The sequence below is a fragment of the Oncorhynchus clarkii genome, chromosome 17 (genome assembly GCF_045791955.1).
Source record: "Oncorhynchus clarkii lewisi isolate Uvic-CL-2024 chromosome 17, UVic_Ocla_1.0, whole genome shotgun sequence".
NCBI classification, from domain to species: Eukaryota; Metazoa; Chordata; class Actinopteri; order Salmoniformes; family Salmonidae; genus Oncorhynchus; species Oncorhynchus clarkii.
In genome coordinates, this window is record NC_092163.1 from 11,413,629 (window position 1) to 11,433,628 (window position 20,000).

The 20,000-nt window shown below is 43.6% G+C and overlaps 1 protein-coding gene across 1 annotated transcript in view; it reads left to right on the top strand.

The window, feature by feature from the left end:
- LOC139369571 (glutamate receptor ionotropic, NMDA 2B-like) overlaps positions 1–20,000 on the top strand; it is a 103,488-nt gene that overhangs the window by 52,721 nt on the left and 30,767 nt on the right. Inside the window, exons 5-8 of the mRNA XM_071108821.1 lie at positions 1,486–1,600; positions 4,399–4,607; positions 18,356–18,524; positions 19,867–20,000. The exon at positions 19,867–20,000 is cut by the window's right edge and continues 20 nt beyond it. Of these exons, the coding sequence (XP_070964922.1) occupies positions 1,486–1,600; positions 4,399–4,607; positions 18,356–18,524; positions 19,867–20,000 (627 nt within the window). The remainder of the gene's footprint in view (positions 1–1,485; positions 1,601–4,398; positions 4,608–18,355; positions 18,525–19,866) is intronic.

Below are 20,000 nucleotides of genomic sequence, written 5' to 3' on the forward strand. Positions count from 1 at the left end.
ACTGACCAAGCAACCTCAGGAACATTAACATACAATAACTCAGGTTCTCAAATTCAATGCCTTCATGTCTTCTTTGCATGTGTGTGTGTTTCTGCAACCATGTTATCATTTCCACTGTGTACATTAAGGTTTGCAGTTGATTTAGAACCGGAAATATGCGGTTGGGTCATTCCACCAATTCGTTGCCTTTTGAGAAGTTTAACTTAGTCCCCAAAAAACATTTGATTTCACATCATTTTAACATAAAGAGCACATGTTCAAATAAAAGAAAATGACTGTAACAGGGTTGACTGTAACAGTGTTGACCGTAACAGGGTTGACCGTAACAGGGTTGACTGTAACAGTGTTGACTATAACAGGGTTGACCGTAACAGCGTTGACCGTAACAGGGTTGACCGTAACAGGGTTGACCGTAACAGGGTTGACCGTAACAGTGTTGACCGTAACAGGGTTGACCGTAACAGGGTTGACCGTAACAGGGTTGACCGTAACAGGGTAGACCGTAACAGGGTTGACCGTAACAGGGTTGACCGTAACAGGGTTGACCGTAACAGGGTTGACCGTAACAGTGTTGACTGTAACAGTGTTGACTGTAACAGGGTTGACCGTAACAGGGTTGACCGTAACAGTGTTGACCGTAACAGGGTTTACGATTTCATTTGAAATCAGCCATAAATCCCCTTGTGATGTGAAATGGAAGCTTGTTATGTGCATCAGGGAGTGGCAACTGAATGCAAGCTTCACAAAATAATAGATAGTGTTAAACATTTCTAGCCTGTTCATCTATGGGTAAACGGTTAATGCTCAACCCGCTCAATTTTCCAACACAAAACACCAGAAAATTGCCAAAAAGGGTAGAACCATGATTTGACTATAAGATGATTAATGTTTGTTTAGAATATTGTTTTCACAAAGCGATAGTTGCAACGTGCGTAAAGGCCCCGACGTAAATGAATCACTGATCACGTGAGATAAACACTAATGTTAAGAAATGACTTTGTCAAAACAACAAAGTAACGAGGGCTTCATAATGACAGAGCGCGTTAAAAAGTCACAGGCGGGGCACGGAGGGACGTGTCAAAACGATCAATCTTCCGTTTATTGATTTCTCCATGTGGTCTATATTAAAAAGGGCACTTCATTTAATAGAACAGCCTTTTAAAATTCAATATTGACGCACAGTTTCTACTTAAAATGTCAAAGGGACGCAAAGGCAATGTTTTGTGGAACACCCGTGTTATTGCAATGTATGAATGTTACTGTAGTGTGAAACCAGAGTGTGTCATACAGTATATTAGAGGGTTTAGTGGGTAACACTTTACATCCAGTTACTCTTATTATAGCAGCAACAACATTGTGAGGTTTCTTGCCCATAGGTATCAGTCAAGTCATTGTTTTTGTTTGAGTTACGGACTGCAGCTTTAAGACATTCTTTAACCCGTGTTGTAATGGTGTAGTAACTATAGTAACATTGTTTCCTCGCAGGTATCTGATGAACGTGACGTTCGAGGGACGCAACCTGTCATTCAGTGAGGATGGATACCAGATGCATCCCAAACTGGTCATCACCCTGCTAGACAAGCAGAGACGCTGGGACAAGGTGAGTATCTCTCGTCTTCCTCTCCTTCTCTTTCTATGTCTCTCTCTCATTCTCTGGTTTCTTTCTTTGATTTCTCTCATACCCTTTTTCTTCCTCTCTCCCTCTCTCTCTCTTTCTTTGTCATTCTCTTTCTCTTCCTCCTCTCTCTCTTTCTTTCTCTTTCTTCTTTCTCTTTCTCTTCCTCCTCTCTTTCTTTCTCTTTCTATTCCTCCTCTCTCTCTTTCTCTCTCTTTCTTTCTCTTTCTTCTTTCTCTTTCTCTTCCTCCTCTCTCTTTCTTTCTCTTTCTATTCCTCCTCTCTCTCTTTCTCTCTCTTTCTTTCTCTTTCTCTTTCTCTTTCTCTTTCTCTTCCTCCTCTCTCTCTTTCTCTCTCTTTCTTTCTATTCCTCCTCTCTCTCTTTCTTTCTCTTTCTTCTTTCTCTTTCTCTTCCTCCCCTCTCTCTTTCTCTCTCTTTCTCTCTCTTCCTCCTCTCTCTCTTTCTCTCTCTTTCTTTCTCTTTCTTCTTTCTCTTTCTCTTCCTCCTCTCTCTCTTTCTCTCTCTCTCTTTCTTTCTCTTTCTTCTTTCTCTCTCTCTTCCTCCTCTCTCTTTCTTTCTCTTTCTCTTTCTCTTCCTCCTCTCTCTCTTTCTTTCTCTTTCTTCTTTCTCTTTCTCTTCCTCCTCTCTCTCTTTCTCTCTCTTTCTTTCTCTTTCTATTCCTCCTCTCTCTCTTTCTCTCTCTTTCTTTCTCTTTCTTCTTTCTCTTTCTCTTCCTCCTCTCTCTCTTTCTTTCTCTTTCTATTCCTCCTCTCTCTCTTTCTTTCTCTTTCTATTCCTCCTCTCTCTCTTTCTTTCTCTTTCTATTCCTCCTCTCTCTCTTTCTTTCTCTTTCTATTCCTCCTCTCTCTCTTTCTCTCTCTTTCTCTCTCTTTCTTTCTCTTTCTTCTTTCTCTTTCTATTCCTCCTCTCTCTCTTTCTTTCTCTTTCTATTCCTCCTCTCTCTCTTTCTTTCTCTTTCTATTCCTCCTCTCTCTCTTTCTTTCTCTTTCTATTCCTCCTCTCTCTCTTTCTTTCTCTTTCTATTCCTCCTCTCTCTCTTTCTTTCTCTTTCTCTTTCTCTTTCTATTCCTCCTTTCTCTTTCTTTCTCTTTCTTCTTTCTCTTTCTATTCCTCCTCTCTCTCTTTCTTTCTCTTTCTATTCCTCCTCTCTCTCTTTCTCTCTCTTTCTTTCTCTTTCTTCTTTCTCTTTCTCTTCCTCCTCTCTCTCTTTCTTTCTCTTTCTCTTCCTCCTCTCTCTCTTTCTTTCTCTTTCTCTTCCTCCTCTCTCTCTTTCTTTCTCTTTCTCTTCCTCCTCTCTCTCTTTCTTTCTCTTTCTATTCCTCCTTTCTCTCTTTCTCTCTCTTTCTTTCTCTTTCTTCTTTCTCTTTCTCTTCCTCCTCTCTCTCTTTCTTTCTCTTTCTCTTCCTCCTCTCTCTCTTTCTTTCTCTTTCTCTTCCTCCTCTCTCTCTTTCTTTCTCTTTCTATTCCTCCTTTCTCTCTTTCTCTCTCTTTCTTTCTCTTTCTTCTTTCTCTTTCTCTTCCTCCTCTCTCTTTCTTTCTCGTTCTTCTTTCTCTTTCTCTTCCTCCTCTCTCTCTTTCTTTCTCTTTCTCTCTCTTTCTTTCTCTTTCTTCTTTCTCTTTCTATTCCTCCTCTCTTTATTTCTCTCTCTTTCTCTCTCTTTCTTTCTCTCTTTCTTCTTTCTCTTTCTATTCCTCCTCTCTCTCTTTCTTTCTCTTTCTCTCTCTTTCTCTTTCTCTCTCTTTCTCTCTCTTTCTTCTTTCTCTTTCTTCCTCCTCTTTCTCTTCCTCCTCTCTCTCTTTCTTTCTCTTTCTATTCCTCCTCTCTCTCTTTCTCTCTCTTTCTTTCTCTTTCTTTCTCTCTCTTTCTATTCCTCCTCTCTCTCTTTCTTTCTCTTTCTCTCTCTTTCTTTCTTTCTCTTCCTCCTCTCTCTTTCTTTCTCTTTCTTCTTTCTCTTTCTATTCCTCCTCTCTCTCTTTCTTTCTCTTTCTATTCCTCCTCTCTCTCTTTCTCTCTCTTTCTTTCTCTTTCTTCTTTTTCTTTCTCTTCCTCCTCTCTCTTTCTTTCTCTTTCTTCTTTCTCTTTCTCTTCCTCCTCTCTCTCTTTCTTTCTCTTTCTATTCCTCCTCTCTCTCTTTCTTTCTCTTTCTATTCCTCCTCTCTCTCTTTCTTTCTCTTTCTATTCCTCCTCTCTCTCTTTCTTTCTCTTTCTATTCCTCCTCTCTCTCTTTCTTTCTCTTTCTATTCCTCCTCTCTCTCTTTCTCTTTCTATTCCTCCTCTCTCTCTTTCTCTTTCTATTCCTCCTCTCTCTCTTTCTTTCTCTTTCTATTCCTCCTCTCTCTTTCTTTCTCTTTCTATTCCTCCTCTCTCTCTTTCTTTCTCTTTCTATTCCTCCTCTCTCTCTTTCTCTTTCTATTCCTCCTCTCTCTCTTTCTTTCTCTTTCTATTCCTCCTCTCTCTCTTTCTCTTTCTATTCCTCCTCTCTCTCTTTCTCTTTCTATTCCTCCTCTCTCTCTTTCTTCTTTCTCTTTCTCTTCCTCCTCTCTTTATTTCTCTCTCTTTCTTTCTCTTTCTTCTTTCTCTTTCTATTCCTCCTCTCTTTATTTCTCTCTCTTTCTTCTCTCTCTTTCTCTCTCTTTATTTGTGTTTTATTTGTCCCTGATGATTTATGATTATGCAAACCACCCAATCATTCGTCCCTCCTCTCTCTCTTCCCTCCTCTCTTTCTTCCCTCCCCTCTCTCTTCCCTCCTCCCATCCCCAGGTGGGTAAGTGGGAGAACAGCTCCCTGTCCATGAAGTACCACGTGTGGCCCAGGTTTGAGCTGTTCTCCGATGGGGAGGCCCGAGAGGACGACCACCTGTCCATCGTGACGCTGGAGGAGGCTCCCTTTGTCATCGTGGAGGACGTGGACCCCCTCAGTGGCACCTGCATGAGGAACACAGTGCCGTGCAGGAAACAGCTTAAAATACTGTAAGACAACTATGATCCACCTTAACCAAATACACAACCCTATACTGTATTCCCTCTCTCCTATTGATCATATATTGAGTGCTGATGACAAATTCAACTACAGCCGTTTATACCATTACCTCCTTCATGAAACAACTCAAAATACTGTGAAAACTAAAGACCTATATCACTATCACAGGTGGCCGGTGGCACGTTAATTGGGGAGAACAGGCTCATAGTCATGTCTGGAACGAAATCAATGCAATGGTTTCAAACACATCAAACACATGGTTTCCATGTGTTTGATACCATTCCATTCACTCAATTCCAGGCATTATTATGAGTCGTCCTCTCTACAGCAGCCTCCTGTGATTAGTATTGAATATATACGTCAATGTTTAGGTTGTCATACCTGTAGCTCAAAATCCTATGAGAACCATAGACCAATATCTCTATTAAAACAGAGCAATATCTCTATTAAAAACAAAGTAATATCTCTATTAAAACAGACCAATATCTCTATTAAAACAGATCAATATCTCTATTAAAAACAGCAATATCTCTATTAAAAACAGACCAATATCTCTATTAAAACAGAGCAATATCTCTATTAAAAACAGCAATATCTCTATTCAAAACAGAGCAATATCTCTATTAAAAACAGACCAATATCTCTATTAAAAACAGACCAATATCTCTATTAAAACAGACCAATATCTCTATTAAAAACAGCAATATCTCTATTAAAAACAGAGCAATATCTCTATTAAAAACAGAGCAATATCTCTATTAAAACATAGCAATATCTCTATTAAAACAGAGTAATATCTATATTAATTAAAACAGACCAATATCTCTATTAAAACAGACCAATATCTCTATTAAAAACAGACCAATATCTCTATTAAAAACAGACCAATATCTCTATTAAAACAGACCAATATCTCTATTAAAAACAGACCAATATCTCTATTAAAAACAGAGCAATATCTCTATTAAAAACAGACCAATATCTCTATTAAAAACAGACCAATATCTCTATTAAAAACAGACCAATATCTCTATTAAAACAGACCAATATCTCTATTAAAACAGAGCAATATCTCTATTAAAAACAGCAATATCTCTATTAAAAACAGAGCAATATCTCTATTAAAAACAGACCAATATCTCTATTAAAAACAGACCAATATCTCTATTAAAACAGACCAATATCTCTATTAAAAACAGACCAATATCTCTATTAAAACAGACCAATATCTCTATTAAAACAGACCAATATCTCTATTAAAACAGAGCAATATCTCTATTAAAAACAGCAATATCTCTATTAAAACAGACCAATATCTCTATTAAAAACAGACCAATATCTCTATTAAAAACAGACCAATATCTCTATTAAAACAGACCAATATCTCTATTAAAAAAGAGCAATATTTATATTAAAACAGAGTAATATCTCTATTAAAACAGACCAATATCTCTATTAAAAACAGAGCAATATCTCTATTAAAACAGACCAATATCTCTATTAAAACATACCAATATCTCTATTAAAAACAGCAATATCTCTATTAAAAACAGCAATATCTCTATTAAAACAGAGCAATATCTCTATTAAAACAGAGTAATATCTCTATTAAAACAGAGTAATATCTCTATTAAAACAGACCAATATCTCTATTAAAACAGACCAATATCTCTATTAAAACAGAGCAATATCTCTATTAAAACAGAGTAATATCTCTATTAAAACAGAGTAATATCTCTATTAAAACAGACCAATATCTCTATTAAAACAGACCAATATCTCTATTAAAACAGACCAATATCTCTATTAAAACAGACCAATATCTCTATTAAAACATGCCAATATCTCTATTAAAACAGAGCAATATCTCTATTAAAACAGAGTAATATCTCTATTAAAACAGAGTAATATCTCTATTAAAACAGACCAATATCTCTATTAAAACAGACCAATATCTCTATTAAAAACAGCAATATCTCTATTAAAAACAGACCAATATCTCTATTAAAACAGACCAATATCTCTGTTAAAACAGACCAATATCTCTATTAAAAACAGACCAATATCTCTATTAAAACAGACCAATATCTCTATTAAAACAGACCAATATCTCTATTAAAACAGAGCTCAAATTCTACTTTAAGGGCAGAAAATGTCTAGGACCTTCATGGCATCTATAAAATGGAAGCATCCGGTTTTAGGGGAAAGCAGAAAAGAGGCAAAGCCTGAACCTGATGCTTCCGGTCTTCATCGACCCCGCTCAGGTGTTTTGGTCATTTAATCTATCTCTCCATTTCATCCTCTCATCCTCTCTCAATCTATTTGTCTTCTGATAACCCCCATCCCTTCCCTCCCTCTTTCTATATCTGGACTATTTTACTTTTATTCACGCTTCACCCTTCTTCAGTTTCTCCACTTCACCTTGCCCTCCCATAATGGATTCCCCTCATTGGCCTCCTTTTTCTCTCACTCCTTTTCCCACTCTCCTTTTTTCTCACTCCATTTATCTCTCTGAGCTGGCCTATCTAAATTCCCTGTAGCTCCTGCCTCTCATTCCTTGCCCTTTCCTCCTTTTATTATTGACATTTCATCCTCTTCTCACCTCTCCTGTCAACCTCACCATCACTGTTTATTTATTGTTTCTCCCCCTCTCTTCTGATCATCATGTACCTGTCCCCCCTTCTCTTCTGATCATCCTGTACCTGTCCCCCTGTCTTCTGATCATCATGTACCTGTCCCCCTCTCTTCTGATCATCCTGTACCTGTCCCACCTTCTCTTCTGATCATCCTGTACCTGTCCCCCTGTCTTCTGATCATCATGTACCTGTCCCCCTCTCTTCTGATCATCCTGTACCTGTCCCCCACTCTTCTGATCATCCTGTACCTGTCCCCCCTCTCTTCTGATCATCCTGTACCTGTCCCCCCATCTTCTGATCATCCTGTACCTGTCCCCCTCTCTTCTGATCATCCTGTACCTCTCCCCCTCTCTTCTGACCACCCTGTACCTGTCCCGCTCTCTTCTGACCATCCTGTACCTGTCCCCCCGTCTTCTGACCATCCTGTACCTGTCCCCCCTCTCTTCCGATCATCCTGTACCTGTCCCCCTCTCTTCTGATCATCCTGTACCTGTCCCCCCGTCTTCTGATCATCATGTACCTGTCCCCCTCTCTTCTGATCATCCTGTACCTGTCCCCCTCTCTTCTGATCATCCTGTAACTGTCCCCCCTCTCTTCTGATCATCCTGTACCTGTCCCCCTCTCTTCTGATCATCCTGTACCTGTCCCCCTCTCTTCTAGCCATCCTGTACCTGTCCCCCCGTCTTCTGACCATCCTTTACCTATCCCCCTCTCTTCTGATCATCCTGTACCTGCCCCCCCCCCCCCCCCGTCTTATGATCATCCTGTACCTGTCCCCCTTCTCTTCTGATCATCCTGTACCTGTCCCCCCTCTCTTCTGATCATCCTGTGCCTGTCCCCCTCTCACCTGACCATCCTGTACCTGTCCCCCCGTCTTCTGATCATCATGTACCTGTCAACCTCTCTTCTGATCATCCTGTACCTGTCCCCCTCTCTTCTGATCATCCTGTACCTGTCCCCCTGTCTTCTGATCATCATGTACCTGTCCCCCTCTCTTCTGATCATCCTGTACCTGTCCCCCTCTCTTCTGATCATCCTGTACCTGTCCCCCCTCTCTTCTGATCATCCTGTACCTGTCCCCCTGTCTTCTGATCATCCTGTACCTGTCCCCCCATCTTCTGATCATCCTGTACCTGTCCCCCCTCTCTTCTGATCATCCTGTACCTGTCCCCCCGTCTTCTGATCATCCTGTACCTCTCCCCCTCTCTTCTGACCACCCTGTACCTGTCCCGCTCTCTTCTGACCATCCTGTACCTGTCCCCCCGTCTTCTGACCATCCTGTACCTGTCCCCCCTCTCTTCCGATCATCCTGTACCTGTCCCCCTCTCTTCTGATCATCCTGTCCCCCCGTCTTCTGATCATCATGTACCTGTCCCCCTCTCTTCTGATCATCCTGTACCTGTCCCCCTCTCTTCTGATCATCCTGTAACTGCCCCCCCCCATCTTCTGATCATCCTGTACCTGTCCCCCTCTCTTCTAGCCATCCTGTACCTGTCCCCCCGTCTTCTGACCATCCTTTACCTATCCCCCCTCTCTTCTGATCATCCTGTACCTGCCCCCCCCCCGTCTTCTGATCATCCTGTACCTGTCCCCCTTCTCTTCTGATCATCCTGTACCTGTCCCCCCTCTCTTCTGATCATCCTGTACCTGTCCCTCCTCTCTTCTGATCATCCTGTACCTATCCCTCCTCTCTTCTGATCATCATGTACCTGTCCCCCCTTTCTTCTGATCATCCTGTACCTGTCCCCCCTCTCTTCTGATCATCCTGTACCTGTCCCCCCTCTCTTCTGATCATCCTGTACCTGTCCCTCCTCTCTTCTGATCATCCTGTACCTATCCCTCCTCTCTTCTGATCATCCTGTACCTGTCCCCCCTTTCTTCTGATCATCCTGTACCTGTCCCTCCTCTCTTCTGATCATCCTGTACCTATCCCTCCTCTCTTCTGATCATCCTGTACCTGTCCCCCCTTTCTTCTGATCATCCTGTACCTGTCCCTCCTCTCTTCTGATCATCCTGTACCTATCCCTCCTCTCTTCTGATCGTCCTGTACCTGTCCCTCCTCTCTTCTGATAATCCTGTACCTGTCCCCCTCTCTTCTACCTCTCTTTGATTGGCCCCATATATTTTTGCCCTTTGACCCACCTGGTCATTGGTTTCTTCCTGTGTCCCATTATCCTCATTTTTCTCTTTCCTCTCTTTATTTTGCTCTTCATCTCTCTCTTATCCTTCTATTTCTCTCTGTGTGTCTCACTCTATCTCTCTTTCTCTGTCGTTCTCCCTCTCCCTCCCTCTCTCTCTTATCCTTCTATTTCTCTCTGTGTGTCTCACTCTATCTCTCTTTCTCTGTCGTTCTCCCTCTCCCTCCCTCTCTCTCTTATCCTTCTATTTCTCTCTGTGTGTCTCACTCTATCTCTCTTTCTCTGTCGTTCTCCCTCTCCCTCCCTCTCTCTCTTATCCTTCTATTTCTCTCTGTGTGTCTCACTCTAGCTCTCTTTCTCTGTCGTTCTCCCTCTCCCTCCCTCTCTCTCTTATCCTTCTATTTCTCTCTGTGTGTCTCACTCTATCTCTCTTTCTCTGTCGTTCTCCCTCTCCCTCCCTCTCTCTCTTATCCTTCTATTTCTCTCTGTGTGTCTCACTCTATCTCTCTTTCTCTGTCGTTCTCCCTCTCCCTCCCTTTCTCTCTTATCCTTCTATTTCTCTCTGTGTGTCTCACTCTATCTCTCTTTCTCTGTCGTTCTCCCTCTCCCTCCCTCTCTCTCTTATCCTTCTATTTCTCTCTGTGTGTCTCACTCTATCTCTCTTTCTCTGTCGTTCTCCCTCTCCCTCCCTCTCTCTCTTATCCTTCTATTTCTCTCTGTGTGTCTCACTCTATCTCTCTTTCTCTGTCGTTCTCCCTCTCCCTCCCTCTCTCTCTTATCCTTCTATTTCTCTCTGTGTGTCTCACTCTATCTCTCTTTCTCTGTCGTTCTCCCTCTCCCTCCCTCTCACTCTTATCCTTCTATTTCTCTCTGTGTGTCTCACTCTATCTCTCTTTCTCTGTCGTTCTCCCTCTCCCTCCCTCTCTCTCTTATCCTTCTATTTCTCTCTGTGTGTCTCACTCTATCTCTCTTTCTCTGTCGTTCTCCCTTTCCCTCCCTCTCACTCTTATCCTTCTATTTCTCTCTGTGTGTCTCACTCTATCTCTCTTTCTCTGTCGTCCTCCCTCTCCCTCCCTCTCACTCTTATCCTTCTATTTCTCTCTGTGTGTCTCTATCTCTCTTTCTCTGTCGTCCTCCCTCTCCCTCCCTCTCTCTCTTATCCTTCTATTTCTCTCTGTGTGTCTCACTCTATCTCTCTTTCTCTGTCGTTCTCCCTCTCCCTCCCTCTCACTCTTATCCTTCTATTTCTCTCTGTGTGTCTCACTCTATCTCTCTTTCTCTGTCGTTCTCCCTCTCCCTCCCTCTCTCTCTTATCCTTCTATTTCTCTCTGTGTCTCACTCTATCTCTCTTTCTCTGTCGTTCTCCCTCTCCCTCCCTTTCTCTCTTATCCTTCTATTTCTCTCTGTGTGTCTCACTCTATCTCTCTTTCTCTGTCGTTCTCCCTCTCCCTCCCTCTCTCTCTTATCCTTCTATTTCTCTCTGTGTGTCTCACTCTACCTCTCTTTCTCTGTCGTTCTCCCTTTCCCTCCCTCTCACTCTTATCCTTCTATTTCTCTCTGTGTGTCTCACTCTATCTCTCTTTCTCTGTCGTCCTCCCTCTCCCTCCCTCTCTCTCTTATCCTTCTATTTCTCTCTGTGTGTCTCACTCTATCTCTCTTTCTCTGTCGTTCTCCCTCTCCCTCCCTCTCTCTCTTATCCTTCTATTTCTCTCTGTGTGTCTCACTCTAGCTCTCTTTCTCTGTCGTTCTCCCTCTCCCTCCCTCTCTCTCTTATCCTTCTATTTCTCTCTGTGTGTCTCACTCTATCTCTCTTTCTCTGTCGTTCTCCCTCTCCCTCCCTCTCTCTCTTATCCTTCTATTTCTCTCTGTGTGTCTCACTCTATCTCTCTTTCTCTGTCGTTCTCCCTCTCCCTCCCTTTCTCTCTTATCCTTCTATTTCTCTCTGTGTGTCTCACTCTATCTCTCTTTCTCTGTCGTTCTCCCTCTCCCTCCCTCTCTCTCTTATCCTTCTATTTCTCTCTGTGTCTCACTCTATCTCTCTTTCTCTGTCGTTCTCCCTCTCCCTCCCTCTCTCTCTTATCCTTCTATTTCTCTCTGTGTGTCTCACTCTATCTCTCTTTCTCTGTCGTTCTCCCTCTCCCTCCCTCTCTCTCTTATCCTTCTATTTCTCTCTGTGTGTCTCACTCTATCTCTCTTTCTCTGTCGTTCTCCCTCTCCCTCCCTCTCACTCTTATCCTTCTATTTCTCTCTGTGTGTCTCACTCTATCTCTCTTTCTCTGTCGTTCTCCCTCTCCCTCCCTCTCTCTCTTATCCTTCTATTTCTCTCTGTGTGTCTCACTCTATCTCTCTTTCTCTGTCGTTCTCCCTTTCCCTCCCTCTCACTCTTATCCTTCTATTTCTCTCTGTGTGTCTCACTCTATCTCTCTTTCTCTGTCGTCCTCCCTCTCCCTCCCTCTCACTCTTATCCTTCTATTTCTCTCTGTGTGTCTCACTCTATCTCTCTTTCTCTGTCGTCCTCCCTCTCCCTCCCTCTCTCTCTTATCCTTCTATTTCTCTCTGTGTGTCTCACTCTATCTCTCTTTCTCTGTCGTTCTCCCTCTCCCTCCCTCTCACTCTTATCCTTCTATTTCTCTCTGTGTGTCTCACTCTATCTCTCTTTCTCTGTCGTTCTCCCTCTCCCTCCCTCTCTCTCTTATCCTTCTATTTCTCTCTGTGTCTCACTCTATCTCTCTTTCTCTGTCGTTCTCCCTCTCCCTCCCTTTCTCTCTTATCCTTCTATTTCTCTCTGTGTGTCTCACTCTATCTCTCTTTCTCTGTCGTTCTCCCTCTCCCTCCCTCTCTCTCTTATCCTTCTATTTCTCTCTGTGTGTCTCACTCTATCTCTCTTTCTCTGTCGTTCTCCCTTTCCCTCCCTCTCACTCTTATCCTTCTATTTCTCTCTGTGTGTCTCACTCTATCTCTCTTTCTCTGTCGTCCTCCCTCTCCCTCCCTCTCTCTCTTATCCTTCTATTTCTCTCTGTGTGTCTCACTCTATCTCTCTTTCTCTGTCGTTCTCCCTCTCCCTCCCTCTCTCTCTTATCCTTCTATTTCTCTCTGTGTGTCTCACTCTATCTCTCTTTCTCTGTCGTTCTCCCTCTCCCTCCCTCTCTCTCTTATCCTTCTATTTCTCTCTGTGTGTCTCACTCTATCTCTCTTTCTCTGTCGTTCTCCCTCTCCCTCCCTCTCTCTCTTATCCTTCTATTTCTCTCTGTGTGTCTCACTCTATCTCTCTTTCTCTGTCGTTCTCCCTCTCCCTCCCTCTCTCTCTTATCCTTCTATTTCTCTCTGTGTCTCACTCTATCTCTCTTTCTCTGTCGTTCTCCCTTTCCCTCCCTCTCTTTCTTATCCTTCTATTTCTCTCTGTGTGTCTCACTCTATCTCTCTTTCTCTGTCGTTCTCCCTTTCCCTGCATCTCACTCTTATCCTTCTATTTCTCTCTGTGTGTCTCACTCTATCTCTCTTTCTCTGTCGTTCTCCCTCTCCCTCCCTCTCTCTCTTATCCTTTTATTTCTCTCTGTGTGTCTCACTCTATCTCTCTTTCTCTGTCGTTCTCCCTTTCCCTCCCTCTCTCTCTTATCTTTCTATTTCTCTCTGTGTGTCTCACTCTATCTCTCTTTCTCTGTTGTTCTCCCTCCCTCCCTCTCTCTCTTATCCTTCTATTTCTCTCTGTGTGTCTCACTCTATCTCTCTTTCTCTGTCGTTCTCCCTCTCCCTCCCTCTCTCTCTTATCCTTCTATTTCTCTCTGTGTGTCTCACTCTATCTCTCTTTCTCTGTCGTTCTCCCTCTCCCTCCCTCTCACTCTTATCCTTCTATTTCTCTCTGTGTGTCTCACTCTATCTCTCTTTCTCTGTCGTTCTCCCTTTCCCTCCCTCTCTCTCTTATCCTTCCATTTCTCTCTGTGTGTCTCACTCTATCTCTCTTTCTCTGTCGTTCTCCCTCTCCCTCCCTCTCTCTCTTATCCTTCTATTTCTCTCTGTGTGTCTCACTCTATCTCTCTTTCTCTGTCGTTCTCCCTCTCCCTCCCTCTCTCTCTTATCCTTCTATTTCTCTCTGTGTGTCTCACTCTATCTCTCTTTCTCTGTCGTTCTCCCTCTCCCTCCCTCTCTCTCTTATCCTTCTATTTCTCTCTGTGTGTCTCACTCTATCTCTCTTTCTCTGTCGTTCTCCCTCTCCCTCCCTCTCTCTCTTATCCTTCTATTTCTCTCTGTGTGTCTCACTCTATCTCTCTTTCTCTGTCGTTCTCCCTCTCCCTCCCTCTCTCTCTTATCCTTCTATTTCTCTCTGTGTGTCTCACTCTATCTCTCTTTCTCTGTCGTTCTCCCTCTCCCTCCCTCTCTCTCTTATCCTTCTATTTCTCTCTGTGTGTCTCACTCTATCTCTCTTTCTCTGTCGTTCTCCCTCTCCCTCCCTCTCTCTCTTATCCTTCTATTTCTCTCTGTGTGTCTCACTCTATCTCTCTTTCTCTGTCGTTCTCCCTCTCCCTCCCTCTCTCTCTTATCCTTCTATTTCTCTCTGTGTGTCTCACTCTATCTCTCTTTCTCTGTCGTTCTCCCTCTCCCTCCCTCTCTCTCTTATCCTTCTATTTCTCTCTGTGTCTCACTCTATCTCTCTTTCTCTGTCGTTCTCCCTTTCCCTCCCTCTCTTTCTTATCCTTCTATTTCTCTCTGTGTGTCTCACTCTATCTCTCTTTCTCTGTCGTTCTCCCTTTCCCTGCATCTCACTCTTATCCTTCTATTTCTCTCTGTGTGTCTCACTCTATCTCTCTTTCTCTGTCGTTCTCCCTCTCCCTCCCTCTCTCTCTTATCCTTTTATTTCTCTCTGTGTGTCTCACTCTATCTCTCTTTCTCTGTCGTTCTCCCTTTCCCTCCCTCTCTCTCTTATCTTTCTATTTCTCTCTGTGTGTCTCACTCTATCTCTCTTTCTCTGTTGTTCTCCCTCCCTCCCTCTCTCTCTTATCCTTCTATTTCTCTCTGTGTGTCTCACTCTATCTCTCTTTCTCTGTCGTTCTCCCTCTCCCTCCCTCTCTCTCTTATCCTTCTATTTCTCTCTGTGTGTCTCACTCTATCTCTCTTTCTCTGTCGTTCTCCCTCTCCCTCCCTCTCACTCTTATCCTTCTATTTCTCTCTGTGTGTCTCACTCTATCTCTCTTTCTCTGTCGTTCTCCCTTTCCCTCCCTCTCTCTCTTATCCTTCCATTTCTCTCTGTGTGTCTCACTCTATCTCTCTTTCTCTGTCGTTCTCCCTCTCCCTCCCTCTCTCTCTTATCCTTCTATTTCTCTCTGTGTGTCTCACTCTATCTCTCTTTCTCTGTCGTTCTCCCTCTCCCTCCCTCTCTCTCTTATCCTTCTATTTCTCTCTGTGTGTCTCACTCTATCTCTCTTTCTCTGTCGTTCTCCCTCTCCGTCCCTCTCTCTCTTATCCTTCTATTTCTCTCTGTGTGTCTCACTCTATCTCTCTTTCTCTGTCGTTCTCCCTCTCCCTCCCTCTCTCTCTTATCCTTCTATTTCTCTCTGTGTGTCTCACTCTATCTCTCTTTCTCTGTCGTTCTCCCTCTCCCTCCCTCTCTCTCTTATCCTTCTATTTCTCTCTGTGTGTCTCACTCTATCTCTCTTTCTCTGTCGTTCTCCCTCTCCCTCCCTCTCTCTCTTATCCTTCTATTTCTCTCTGTGTGTCTCACTCTATCTCTCTTTCTCTGTCGTTCTCCCTCTCCCTCCCTCTCTCTCTTATCCTTCTATTTCTCTCTGTGTGTCTCACTCTATCTCTCTTTCTCTGTCGTTCTCCCTCTCCCTCCCTCTCTCTCTTATCCTTCTATTTCTCTCTGTGTGTCTCACTCTATCTCTCTTTCTCTGTCGTTCTCCCTTTCCCTCCCTCTCTCTCTTATCCTTCTATTTCGCTATGTGTGTCTCACTCTATCTCTCTTTCTCTGTCGTTCTCCCTCTCCCTCCCTCTCTCTCTTATCCTTCTATTTCTCTCTGTGTGTCTCACTATCTCTCTTTCTCTGTCGTTCTCCCTCTCCCTCCCTCTCTCTCTTATCCTTTTATTTCTCTCTGTGTGTCTCACTCTATCTCTCTTTCTCTGTCGTTCTCCCTCTCCCTCCCTCTCTCTCTTATCCTTCTATTTCTCTCTGTGTGTCTCACTCTATCTCTCTTTCTCTGTCGTTCTCCCTCTCCCTCCCTCTCTCTCTAATCCTTCTATTTCTCTCTGTGTGTCTCACTCTATCTCTCTTTCTCTGTCGTTCTCCCTCTCTCTCCCTCTCTCTCTTATCCTTCTATTTCTCTCTGTGTGTCTCACTCTATCTCTCTTTCTCGGTCGTTCTCCCTTTCCCTCCCTCTCTCTCTTATCCTTCTATTTCTCTCTGTGTGTCTCACTCTATCTCTCTTTCTCTGTCGTTCTCCCTCTCCCTCCCTCTCACTCTTATCCTTCTATTTCTCTCTGTGTGTCTCACTCTATCTCTCTTTCTCTGTCGTTCTCCCTTTCCCTCCATCTCACTCTTATCCTTCTATTTCTCTCTGTGTGTCTCACTCTATCTCTCTTTCTCTGTCGTTCTCCCTCTCCCTCCCTCTCTCTCTTATCCTTCTATTTCTCTCTGTGTGTCTCACTCTTTCTCTCTTTCTCTGTCGTTCTCCCTTTCCCTCCCTCTCTCTCTTATCCTTCTATTTCTCTCTGTGTGTCTCACTCTATCTCTCTTTCTCTGTCGTTCTCCCTCTCCCTCCCTCTCTCTCTTATCCTTCTATTTCTCTCTGTATGTCTCACTCTATCTCTCTTTCTCTGTCGTTCTCCCTCTCCCTCCCTCTCTCTCTTATCCTTCTATTTCTCTCTGTGTGTCTCACTCTATCTCTCTTTCTCTGTCGTTCTCCCTCTCCCTCCCTCTCTCTCTTATCCTTCTATTTCTCTCTGTGTGTCTCACTCTATCTCTCTTTCTCTGTCGTTCTCCCTCTCCCTCCCTCTCTCTCTTATCCTTCTATTTCTCTGTGTGTGTCTCACTCTATCTCTCTTTCTCTGTCGTTCTCCCTCTCCCTCCCTCTCTCTCTTATCCTTCTATTTCTCTCTGTGTGTCTCACTCTATCTCTCTTTCTCTGTCGTTCTCCCTCTCCCTCCCTCTCTCTCTTATCCTTCTATTTCTCTCTGTGTGTCTCACTCTATCTCTCTTTCTCTGTCGTTCTCCCTCTCCCTCCCTCTCTCTCTTATCCTTCTATTTCTCTCTGTGTGTCTCACTCTATCTCTCTTTCTCTGTCGTTCTCCCTCTCCCTCCCTCTCTCTCTTATCCTTCTATTTCTCTCTGTGTGTCTCACTCTATCTCTCTTTCTCTGTCGTTCTCCCTTTCCCTCCCTCTCACTCTTATCCTTCTATTTCTCTCTGTGTGTCTCACTCTATCTCTCTTTCTCTGTCGTTCTCCCTCTCCCTCCCTCTCTCTCTTATCCTTCTATTTCTCTCTGTGTGTCTCACTCTATCTCTCTTTCTCTGTCGTTCTCCCTCTCCCTCCCTCTCTCTCTTATCCTTCTATTTCTCTCTGTGTGTCTCACTCTATCTCTCTATCTCTGTCGTTCTCCCTCTCCCTCCCTCTCTCTCTTATCCTTCTATTTCTCTCTGTGTGTCTCACTCTATCTCTCTTTCTCTGTCGTTCTCCCTCTCCCTCCCTCTCACTCTTATCCTTCTATTTCTCTCTGTGTGTCTCACTCTATCTCTCTTTCTCTGTCGTTCTCCCTCTCCCTCCCTCTCTCTCTTATCCTTCTATTTCTCTCTGTGTGTCTCACTCTATCTCTCTTTCTCTGTCGTTCTCCCTCTCCCTCCCTCTCACTCTTATCCTTCTATTTCTCTCTGTGTGTCTCACTCTATCTCTCTTTCTCTGTCGTTCTCCCTCTCCCTCCCTCTCTCTCTTATCCTTCTATTTCTCTCTGTGTGTCTCACTCTATCTCTCTTTCTGTCGTTCTCCCTCTCCCTCCCTCTCTCTCTTATCCTTCTATTTCTCTCTGTGTGTCTCACTCTATCTCTCTTTCTCTGTCGTTCTCCCTTTCCCTCCCTCTCTCTCTTATCCTTCTATTTCTCTCTGTGTGTCTCACTCTATCTCTCTTTCTCTGTCGTTCTCCCTTTCCCTCCCTCTCACTCTTATCCTTCTATTTCTCTCTGTGTGTCTCACTCTATCTCTCTTTCTCTGTCGTTCTCCCTCTCCCTCCCTCTCTCTCTTATCCTTCTATTTCTCTCTGTGTGTCTCACTCTATCTCTCTTTCTCTGTCGTTCTCCCTCTCCCTCCCTCTCTCTCTTATCCTTCTATTTCTCTCTGTGTGTCTCACTCTATCTCTCTTTCTCTGTCGTTCTCCCTCTCCCTCCCTCTCTCTCTTATCCTTCTATTTCTCTCTGTGTGTCTCACTCTATCTCTCTTTCTCTGTCGTTCTCCCTCTCCCTCCCTCTCTCTCTTATCCTTCTATTTCTCTCTGTGTGTCTCACTCTATCTCTCTTTCTCTGTCGTTCTCCCTTTCCCTCCCTCTCTCTCTTATCCTTCTATTTCTCTCTGTGTGTCTCACTCTATCTCTCTTTATCTGTCGTTCTCCCTCTCCCTCCCTCTCTCTCTTATCCTTCTATTTCTCTCTGTGTGTCTCACTCTATCTCTCTTTCTCTGTCGTTCTCCCTCTCCCTCCCTCTTATCCTCCTCCTTCTGTTTTTTTCTCCTTCTGTTTAAATTTACATTTTCAATTTAAGGGTCTTTATTGTGGGAAACATATGTTTACATTTCCAAAGCAACTGAAATAGATAATAAATAAAAGTGAATTAAACAGTTAAAAAAATAACAGTAAACATTACACTCACAAAAGTTCAAAAATAATGAATACATTTCAAATGTCATATTATGTCTATATGCAGTGTTGTAACTATGTGCAAATAGTTAAAGTACAAAAGGAAAAATGAATAAGAAAATCTCTCTCTCAGCAACCAGACAGTACCTGGCCAGTACACCAAGCGCTGCTGTAAAGGATTCTGCATCGACATCCTGAAGAAGATTGCCAAGCAGGTCAAGTTCACCTATGACCTCTACCTGGTCACCAACGGAAAGCACGGCAAGAAGATCAACGGCACCTGGAATGGAATGGTCGGGGAGGTGGGAGTTTGTCCGTTCTTTCTCACTGACTCTCTTTGGCCCTCTTTTTCTTCTTCTTTTTTTCTCTTTTGGCGTTCTGACTCTTATCTCCTTATTTCCAGATCTGGGTTCGATTAGTATTTGAAATGTGTTCAAATACTTTGACTGTTTGATTGAGCCTGTCTGAAGTACTAGGAGGGCGGGGTTTGCACGTGTGGGACTATTCTATTGCTTCTATCGCGCCAGACAAGCTCAATTGAGCACAGCACAAAGGACTTTGACAGAAGATGAATACTATTTGAACCCAGCAGGTCTGATTTGACTGCCTCTATATCCTAGCCTGCGGGGGGCTTTGATCCGCTCGTTTCAAGTCTGGGAGAGAAGAGGAGAGGAGGCTCTTCATCAGACTCAGAGATTTAGAGTTAGCAGTGGGAAGAGCCTCGGAGAAAGCCCCTACCTCGCCGGCATTAATTCCCATATTAAATCACATAGCACGTGTTAGATACAGCACTGTACTGCATCCTCTATGAAAGGATGTCCAAGTTAAACGACCGCGGGTGGGACAAAGAAACGTATAGCCTTGCCTGACAACTGATCAATGTTGTGTTTGTATATCAGGGACAGAGATGCTGAGGAATGGATTCATCTGGCATTATAAAACCTTGACTGGATTCTGTAGTAAAACGACAGGGAGACGTGTCAACGTAGGCACACCCGGCTTATGCAAATGCACAGGCATGCCTGTTCTCATCATCTAAGTACGCGGCTAATGATTTCATTTAGATAGGAGAGCAGGAGGGAGCCAAAGATAAATGAGGGAGAGAAATGGGCACAAACAAATGAAAAACATCAGGAGGAGGAGGGAGAGAAGAGGGAGAGAGCAGAGGGGAGGGAATAATTCATGTTCACTCTGCTATGTGTTTACCCTGTTAACACAGCCTGTTGTGGCCCACTTTTATACACTGCCCAAGGCCAAAGGTATTAACAGCTAAATATACCTGTAGAGACTCAGAGGAGGGAAGGGAGTGAGTGAGTGGAGGGAGGGAGGATTAGAATATAGGGGAGAGAGCAGGGGAGGGAAAGGTTTGTGGCAAGAACAGAGCTTTTTCTAGTTGTAGTAGTGATTCACTATACAGAGTAGTAACCCAGTTTCCTTCTCCTTCATTATTTTTTCGCAGTCATGTTTCGTATCAGATCTAAAATGGCAGTGTATGTGAAGGGAAAAGGTGACCTCTCATTGATATACAGTAGTCTACAGTTGTAGTATAAAGTAGTAACCCAGTTTCCTGCTGTTTCTCTCGGTCCTGTTTTGTATCAGAACCCAAATGACCTCTCATTGACCCTGTCTCTCTCATTGACTCAGGTGGAGCAGAAGAAGGCCCACATGGCCGTGGGGTCGCTCACCATCAACGCGGAGAGGTCTGAGGTCATTGACTTCTCCGTGCCCTTCATCGAGACGGGGATCAGTGTCCTGGTCTCCCGTAGCAACGGCACTGT